Here is a 9,926-nt window from a genome sequence, read left to right as displayed (position 1 = left end):
TGTTGCTGAGTTCTTATACCCTCTGGGATTTTATAATGCATGTATAAAGTGACTTGAAGAATTTTTTTTTAATAAATTAATAAAATGAATCTAAAATCTTCAGTGTAAGAAAATTTAAACACAACAGAATGCAGAAAATGTTATTTTTACTGTGAAAGAACTTCGGTACTGGACTTTCCACTGTGACTGAAGTTAAATCACCCAACATTTAGCTCAGTTCCCTCTTTGCTTTACACCTGCATAACAATATATCCTTGGAGTAATAGAATCATAGAATAGTTAGGGTTGAAAAGGACCTTAAGATAGAACTATTGTAAGAAAGAGCATACCAGTTTCTGAAGTATACCTATGGAGCAATGACATATTGAAAACCTTTATCTTTCTCACTGAACTTATATGAGATCATCTCATGATTACCAGTGTAGTATTAATGGCTATGAGGCAGCAAATCCTGTACCTTTCAGGTCTCCAGGGTTCAAAGGGCATTAGCTGAATCTGTGTCTTCTAAACCTATTCAGGTTCTTCTGTTGTTTGGTAAATGTAGTGTTTCTTCAGAAGATTGTGTTATCTGTGCCAATCACCATCACAATTGCCAATCACAAGGAGAACACATGTGGCAGCCAGTATTCTTTGCTTACATAACACCTGCTAGTGCTTGTATAACAGCTAACCTAAGTTGTTCATCATTCAATTGCCATTTGTGCCATGAATATTTGAGTATTGTTTTGGCAGTTGCATTTCGTAGGCTGGGCCTCCATTACTGCTTCTAAATGAAAACAATGTTCGCACAGTAGATCTGTACTGTCATTTGAATGCTTTTTCTAAGTATTCAGCAGCTACAGCTTTTTCTTATAGCTGTTACAAGAAGCAAAACCCCAAATTGTTGGGTTTAATAATGCAATTGAAATCACATCGAGAGCTGCAACATCAAGATTCATCAAGACAAAGCCAAAAAACTCAATACGACCATGTAGAAACCATAAAATCTTCTCAGTGTTTACTACTTTAATCCCAAGGAACAAAAGGCAATGATTTGTAAAAGACCTTGATGGAGATCTTATAAAATAAGCAGCAAAGTAAACTGTAGAATGATTTTAGTTGGTAGGGACCTTAAATATCATCTAGTTCGAACCCTCCTGCCTTGGGCAGGGACACCTTCCACTAGACCAGGTTGCTCCATCCAACCTGGCCTTGAACACCTCCAGAGAGGGGGCAGCCACAGCTGCTCTGGGCAACCTGTGAAAGTACCTCACCACCCTCACAGTAAAGGATTTTCCTAATGTCTAATCTAAATCTACCCTCTTCTAGTTTAAAGCCATTATCCCAAAGCACCTACTGATCTTATATATGCTTTATACAAAATGAAATCTTCCTGAAAACATTAGCATTTGAAAACTACATCATTCCTGAAAAATCTAACAAAATACAGTTGAGTTAAATATATTGTTGGTCAATAAATTATTCTTAGGTTGGAATATGGAAAATCTAAGGAATTCATTGAACCCATACCATACATTGTAATTTATCTCTTCAATTATTATGATTACCATAACACCCTATAAGACACTGCAAGAGCCTACCAGTTCAGGCAACCTCTCTGGCATTCCTCACAAGTAGAGCTCTTTCACCCACAAATTTAACTGACCTTTTTCCACTCCTCCTTTCACAAACTCTGGGTACAAATGCTCTGCGTATTAGCAATATAATGCACTGAATGACAACTGGATTTTCCACTTGAAATATTAGAACAAAAAGTGATTATTGAACTTATGACTGACTTTAGAAATCAGTAACACTCAACATTAATGTGAGACTTGTTCTCAAAGAGCAGAAATATGCTCCATAGACAAATGCCACATACACCCTCACCCTCTATTGCTCATGGCTAATTACCTGCCCATCATACCAGAGGACAAAAGGTGGCTCTACAATGGAGCAGCCAGTCATTAGAGCTTTCTCAGGAAGTTTCACACAGCAGTGCTAGACAGACTTGTGAGAAAGAGGACAAATGTTTACTGTTACACTACAGTAAATATTAACAAGTTCTTGGGCCTAAAGGACCCAATCCTGAATTCATTCAACAAACACATCTCCTGTTGACTTCAACAGGAGATCAGCAGGGGGACAGCCTGTAGCCCAAATAGGAGAGTTAATTCAGCAGAACACCTATATTTAAAAGTGATCATATTTAAATACTTTGCTGTAGTCTTCCTCTTTAGCCCTCATCACTAGGGAGTTCACAGGATATTTCTGCTGTTTCTCATTAATTACAGTGCCAATCCATTTATCCATGAAACATTTGTAAACAGAGATGCCCTTTGGGATGAAAGGATTAAAATTTCAATTGCAGTGGATTTGATGGTTACAAGTGAGTTAGGAGGAAGAAAGCAAGGAGAGAAAAATCTTGAAATGGCAGAAATCAATGTGGTTTTTTTTATTCACCTAAACTGAATTGTTTCTATTGCACAGCATGGAAAAAAAAAATTTGTATGCTCAAATCTGACAATAAATAAAAAATTCCTGAAAGGACTGCAAATAGAAGCTAAACCAATGAAGACTGACAAGGCCCAGAGTCCTCATGTTACTAGAGCAATTGCGTGCAGCAGAGATGGTTACATTAGCACCCAGACATTAGCATAGGTTTTCTTTAGATAGGTTTTCTTCTCTAGTCTGCAAGGGATTTGAAGGTGTTTCACACTCAATTATGAACAGAATCAGAAAATATACGGTGTGCAAAGAATAATTTTATTAATCTTCCCAAAAGAAAGTTCTCTGATAGACTTGTAAGGACATTAATCTGAGCACTGAGAACAGGAACACACAGTATTGATTGGCTAGGAGAAAAGTATTTTGTTTTCTCACACTACAAAAACAAATTATCATCCAAGCCTGCCCATGCTTCAGCCACACTGTGTCAGGCTGGTTTATTTTCCTACCTCCAGACACCACCATCCGGCAGTGCAAAACTTCTTTGGACGGCCACTGTCCTTTTTCCATTGTTGTTCCCTGAGGTCCAGATAACTGTCTATTTTTGGAGGAGCAGACCTCCAAGTATTTAAGGCCTTTGCAAAGGGCAGCTGGTGATATGCTGTACTTTTCTTATCCAAGACCTTTGTTCAAGCAACAAAACATTTAAATCTCTCTTGCCTCGTGTGTGCAGCTGTCTGTTGAAGAATCCCCGAATCTAAATAAAAAATGGAAGGGGAAAAAAGCGTAATCATTAAATCAAGGGTAACTAATACATTCTGTCCCTTTGTTATGACAGTATATTTCCCAGGTGGTGGGTTGTTTTCAGCTAATATGCTATAAAGGCTATTCAAATGAAGGATTTACACAATAGTGAGAAGAGGGAAAGATCACATTTAACACCACAGTTTTTAAATATAAAGATTTATCATAATCTTAAGTTTTAAATGATCAATTGATCTTACAAGACACCATGCAAAGCTGCAATTGAAAGCTATTGAAAATATTCATTACATAACCCATAACAATAAAAGTAAGACTTGCAAAAGTTATTAGTATTGTCAGCTTAGCACATAGATGTCAAGAAAACGTCAAAGATAGCTTCATATGCAGAAGAAACATATCAGCAAATTGAATTTAGGCATTTGTTAGGGATGCACTAGGAATCTGATGTTTTGTTTTAGCTAACTCTAAAAATGTCATTCATGCAGGTGTTATCAGCTACTAATGTGGAAATTACTGAAAAGAGAATAAGCTGCAGAACAGCTGAAGCTGTCACCTCCCTCTCCCCCTCTTTTAGACCATGACTTTGGAAGGGATGGTTGTCATCCTGCTTTTCCTCATTGCCTTATACAGGGTTATGTTCAAACTGGGGAAATCAGAAAGCACTTCTAAATTAAACAGTGTCTGAAATCTGCCAACAAATTGATTCTCCTTTTCCAACCTAAATCTCATAGCCCATAGAATAACAGTGTCATTCTTGCACAAGTGATCAAAAGTTAGGAGGAGTTCATCCAGGAAGGGATGGTGGTAAACTACATCAGCAGCCATAATGTAGTCAAAGTGACAGGAAGACCTAGGAAAATTCTTTTCCAGATCAACTCCCCAAGACAATTCCTTAACATGAGGCTGGTGCTTGCATTTCATCTTTGTATTTCGGAGAACATTGTGCTGGAGGTTTCCAAGCAGTTCTGGCAAATCAGTGGCAGTCACAAGTGCACCTGTGACAGGGAGAAAATAAACCTTGAGTATACTTCACAACTTGAGTGAAAGATATGGTATAAATGAAAGTGACCTGGACAAGGAACTGCCTTTAGCACGTAGCTCTCCAAGGGGAACAGAACAATGCAAATAATCCAAATAGCTCTTAGCCATTGTGCTTAAAATAAAGATTTGGTTCCCAGTAGTTCTACTTTACAGATTGACAGCTAAATGCAACTGGGGATGAGTGGGGAGAAATCAGATACTAGATCTTGATATCATATTGGTTAAAAGTACAGTGAGCAACTAGGGATTGAAAAATGCCATTACCCACTCCAAGAAGTCAGCATGAGATTTAAGTACTGCCTTGGATTCTTTCTTTTTCACATACAAATCAGCTTTCTCAGGCTACAGAAAGCTAAATGTCTGTTAAAATGCAGAAGTCACTGAACTGGATCACTCTTGAGGAAAAATAGGCTACCATGAAAGAAAACACCCCTGTTTTTAGCAGAAAAATTAAGTTGCTGATCAGCTACTGAAAGAAAATGCTCAACACAAATGGAAAGAAAATGACCTGGCAACCAAAAAACTGTTTGGACAATGGAAGGTGGTGCATTGCTCAAGCCTACATCTGGCTTCATCTGGTTGCCACTCACATCCTGAGAAGCCACAGGTTCTTATTTTGGTCCCTTGTTTAACACTGTTAACGACATCATCATCTACTGGGACCTCCTTTATTGCATCAACAGAGTCACTCACAGTTTTACAGACTGGTTTCCAAATAAGCCTTTTGGAACTTACTTTTTCTTGCTCTTGAAAGCTTTCAAACAAGTCTTTTAGAAGAAAAGACCCACTTCCATTGCCATCCAGTATTCACCTGAGAGATGTTTCCAAGAGCATAAGAGAAATGGCATGTACTCACCCAGCAAACTGGCTACTATGGAGACCAACCCAGTTCCAGCTCCAATTTCAATCACATTTTTGTCAACCAAATTGTATTGTTTAGAATTAGTTTCCAAAAAATAACATAAAACAAGAGCCTGTAGGGGAGGGAATCCACGAACACACTGAGTAAATGAAATAAATCCCTTCACTAAATATGCAGTCATATAAAATCATGCAAAAAAATCTTGTCTGCTCAAATGAGCAATAATCATTCAAGCACCGTCAAGCTCTTTAGGCTCACAAAATAAGTGCCACAATATGCCTCAGTATGGGATTACAAAGCATTACAGCCAGGAGGAACAATTGCAATTAAATAATCTGTCGTGCTGCATAACATGAGCTATGAAGTTCCAGTCACCAGATCCTGCTTATAACTGCACTTTTGGTCGCGCTAAGACATGTCCTTCCCAAAGACATCTTGATGTAAGGACTGTGAGAGAAAATTCACAACTTTTGTTAAACTCTTCCAACAGTTAATTATTTCTAACAATAATTACATACCTAATGATTCAGAATAAGATTCCTTTTCTTCCAGTTCAGTTTGTATTCGGTTTCTATGTGCTTTCCTTGTTAAGCTTAGCAAACTTTCAGAGCAAAGCCAAAGAACCCTCTACAACAGACTCCTCATATATGCATTTATAAACTGTCATTAAGAAGCTTCTTCACCTTTTCTGCCCTATCTCATACTGACCAATGAGTTTTAGTTCAATGCTGAAATAGAAGTTCTAACTTTATTGCTCTTGCAAAGATAGATTCCAGCTTGTCTCCCACAGTTTTTCCACAGACTACGATAATTATATAGTCTCTCTTGACAAATACATATGATGGTCGTCACAACTTCTTGCAATACAGATGACCATTTGGAAAGGCAATTACTAGTGGCTTAGCCTGGCACAACAAAATGACACACTTAGTTTTGGCTTAAACTGATTAAGACATAGAAGGAAAGTAACAGGAGTACTATTGACCCAATGTTAACATGCTAGAAATGCAAACAAGTTTTTTGCTTTCTACCTCTTAATTCAGAGCAAGAAAGAGTAGGGTTTTTTATGTGAACTTCCATATGTCTCACATTCGACAAAGCTTTGATATAGAAATATGTCTGTGAGAACCAAGACTAATTAAAGCCAGGTACCTAAAGATTGTGTCTGATGTTTGACTGACATTTAAAACCACATTATATTAAGATTTCCTGTTAGCTCCATATATTCCTATAATTTCTTCCCTTGGAGTTTTTCCATATTCTGTTGTAGAAACTGCTGGCAGAGGATCAGTATTTCTGTGGGTTAAATTATGGAAACTTTGAAATCTGCCCTCCTTCCCACGAAAACATGCAGAAAATTTATTTTCCTTAAAGTTTCTTTTCTCTCAATAAATTTGACTGACATTTTTTGGAAGGGTTCAAATGCTGCTGGATGGAACTAGAAGGCAGAACACGGAGAGAATGGTTGCCTTCCTTCCACAGCTAAACTGGCTGAACCCTTATAGGAAAGACTTGCACTGAGGCTGCTAAAAGATATAGTATAAATTACTAGTCCAGGTCTGCTAAGACAAGGAAAATTGTTTTAAGTTCAAAACAGCAGAGAATGCTAAATGTCCTCAGCTGTACTATGGCCATATTTCTTAAAGATCCTAGGAGGCTGATACCACTGGGACAGAAATGGATCCCCCTGGGTTTCAGTTGTCTCCTTCCCATGGGGGGTGTTGGAGATGATTCTGTTTCAGGAATGTTCTCTGGATGCCACAGGGGTCAATGGTGCATCCTGGCACCTCCCTGAACATAGCAGTTTCTTTCATTCTTATTTTGAAACAGGCAGTTGTATTGCACAGATCAAAACTCTGAAGAGGACTCTATGGTGGGCATGCTGATGGTTCTTACATCAACAGCCAAAGACAATGTTTCTCTCCGACTAGATTTCTGGCTGTTTAAGAAACTGAAAACTCCAACTGAACCTTTTCCCATGTCTACACATTTACAAGGTAAGTTTGTTTCCCATATGAGTATGTTGAGTAGCTTCTGTGAGTCCTAATACCTTATGAACTCTTATCACAGCTGTTTCCCCAACCTGGTTCTGCCTGCTGTACAGCTATTTATAGAATGTATAGAAATGCAATCACATCACAAGACTCTCCTTTTTCCTTCAAAATGTGCTTCTATTTGGGACCAAATAGGATCAAAAGTTACTGATAGGTGAGGAGGGGATACAAGATCATACAGTTTGTATGAGAGAGGCACAAACAAGAAATACCATTTAAGCTCTGAGAACCAGGAATGCATAGGAAACCAAGGTAAATTCAGGCTTGGGATTTGCAGAATGGAGACAGAGAAGCACAGAAGTATTCCTTAGGCTTACAATATACAACAAAACGTATTTATCAGGCAAAAGAAATTAAAAATGCTAGAAGACTCCAAAATTATGAAATAACAATACTGCATAAATATTGTACCGATGGCCAGACGACTGCCCCATAACAATCAATGGCTTCTGTAATTCTTATCTCATGGCCAGCAAAGTGAAAGCCTTCCCAGGCTTTATGAGTAATAACAGCAGGAAAAAAACGCCTTCTCATGATTTCTGCAACTGTCTGCTCATCTTCTTTTTCCCCTGGAAGTAAAAACATGAAAGGTCAAGCAGGCTGAGTGGACTCATAATGAAACTACTAACTTATAATGAAAACCTGATTGAAAAGCAAGAATGTGAATTACATCTGTGAATAAAAATACATCCATTAATGGTGAGCATCAAACATGGGAAATCTGAATTCTAATTTATGTTTTCAGTTTATGAATAAATAGTTCCTTTCCTGTTTTGCCGAAGAAACCAAGTTCATTAGAAAGTAGAGAAATTAAATTTTACCATATATTGCTTTCCATTTCAGCAATCCAAAGGAAATCTAACTTCTTTTTCCCTTCAAGAACAGCTGCCCTAGTACAGACACTCATGGTCTTATGGGCACAGATTTTTAATTATTTTACATATTCTTTTACTGTTCACTTTCTCCATATTGTGTTTCTTTCTGACAGTAAACAAAAGGAACCACAGCATCATTTAGAAGTCTGTCACAAAACTTGTGAAACAGACCCTAGCAACACGAGTTATGACAGATAGCAGCAAAAGAACTAGTGTAGTCAGGAAAGCTTATCCACCCACCCCAACAGAGCCCTGTCAGAGGGATTCTTTCCAGTTGGCTTGATATCCCAAATGCCATCCCTGTTGCTAAGCAAAGGATATTTATGAGAGCTCACATAACCCTGGATAACACAAAGCTGCAACACAATGCTAAAAAGTAAATTGAAAACAAAATGTGAAGCTGTCCAGAGTATTTTCTTAAGCAAAGTCTAAAATCATTCCAAGTTTTCACAGGAAATTTGCTTTCACAGCCACCTGTGACACCTCTGCAAATCAGCTAGAGCAAAACTTGTCTACCAGCTACACCTCCTAGAAAGCATGCTAGATGTATAGGTAACTGGGTTACCACCTCATCCAAAGCAGAATTTCTGTACCAAACCTGTAAGTTACCATCAAAATCACAGACCAGGATCTGCAAAGAAACTGCAGGTCCAATGTCTATTAAAGATCAAAACATTTATGTTCGCATCAACCACACTGGCCTACTGAAGATTCTTCACATATTCTTTCTCTTCAAACCACTGTAGTCACAGGACATGATGGCCTCAAGTGTTGTTATTTGCTCTGCCATATACCTCAATACTTTAATAGCCATAACCTATTCACAAAGTTTCTCTTCCTTCCTTATTGTAGAAGGAGAAAGAAGCAAAGCACAAACTACAACAGTATAATTTTATAAAGATAAAAACTGAATTAGTCAACACTGAAACTGTGATATTAAGATGTTAGGAAATAAGTAGCATGTGGCAGCCCATCACATATTCTGCAAGCCTCTAGTGTTGAGAGAAAACACATGCGTCATTGTGCCTGCAATCAGGGAACTCTGCACAAACATGAGTTAAGTGCCAGAGAAATGCTGCTCCAGGGCAAAATTAATCTTTTCAGATGGAAGAATTAATATGAAGCTATCTTACTACACATATTGTACGTGTATTTAATATATCATCCTGTTTCCAGGCATACCAGATATAGCCTGCTTTTAATCTTCTCTGATTGCTTAGAGCAGTCTGATCTTGTTCTATGATCAGCACTAGCTGTGGAAATAAAAAGCTATTCCTCCTATTACCTCCCAATTACAACAATTTTTCTTGATTCTTCCTCCCTTGATATCTGTTTTCAATCCAATTTTGTTGAGAAACCATAACTTACAATGTCTTAACTTAGAAAGCTTCTGCCAACAGATCTATAAAACTTCAGCAGTATTACAGCTACCCCTCTAGTGCTCAATAAACATTTCCCACCTATTCCTTACCAGCAATCTTTCTCCTTACAGCTTGCATAGCCCTCATACTAAACAAGTTTGGAGGCCAGTGCTCCCTACCTGAGCTAAACTGTCCAAACCCATGAACTAATAATCCCAAATCTGCTGACTGGTAATACCACTTAAATCTTTGGCCACCTTATCCTTTTGGGAATCCCCCAGGCAGGTTATCTGGAGAAGTTTACATTGATTTCTGTATTTTTATGTTCCTCTTAACAAGATCTTATTATTGTAGAGAATCAAAATAGTCTGTGGTTCATCAGTGACATTATATGATAAGTTGGCTTCAAAACCCTAATGAGGAATTGTATCATGATCAGGATGCTGATGCTTCTTATGAAAGGTGCTGGCAACATAAGGAGTGCAGACTTCTACTCAGATTTGCTTGTCTACACACAAGTTTCTCTTCATACTGCAAAAGG

General features: G+C 38.0%; 1 protein-coding gene across 1 annotated transcript; it reads right to left on the bottom strand.

Moving 5' to 3' along the window:
- Positions 1-3,762: 3,762 nt before the first annotated feature.
- LOC117438993 (protein-lysine methyltransferase METTL21E-like) lies at positions 3,763-9,523 on the bottom strand. The gene is made up of 5 exons (XM_034074639.1): positions 9,496-9,523; positions 8,634-8,681; positions 7,561-7,718; positions 5,090-5,207; positions 3,763-4,187 (listed from the first exon to the last, which is right to left on the bottom strand). Exons 1-5 carry the CDS (start codon positions 9,521-9,523, stop codon positions 3,763-3,765), a joined length of 777 nt encoding a protein of 258 aa, XP_033930530.1.
- Positions 9,524-9,926: the final 403 nt, after the last annotated feature.

This window comes from Melopsittacus undulatus, chromosome 2 (genome assembly GCF_012275295.1).
Source record: "Melopsittacus undulatus isolate bMelUnd1 chromosome 2, bMelUnd1.mat.Z, whole genome shotgun sequence".
NCBI lineage: Eukaryota > Metazoa > Chordata > Aves > Psittaciformes > Psittaculidae > Melopsittacus > Melopsittacus undulatus.
The sequence above is the reverse complement of the archived record's forward strand: the minus strand, read 5'-3'. Positions and strand labels throughout refer to the sequence as shown.

Coding starts and splice junctions, on each gene's coding strand:
- LOC117438993 (XM_034074639.1), bottom strand. CDS start 9,523: ATGCAAGCTGTAAGGAGAAAGATTGCTG. Junction 7,719..8,633: donor CCTGGTCTGTGATTTTGATG/GTAACTTACAGG, acceptor TTTTACTTCCAG/GGGAAAAAGAAGATGAGCAG. Junction 4,188..5,089: donor CATAGTAGCCAGTTTGCTGG/GTGAGTACATGC, acceptor TCCCTGTCACAG/GTGCACTTGTGACTGCCACT.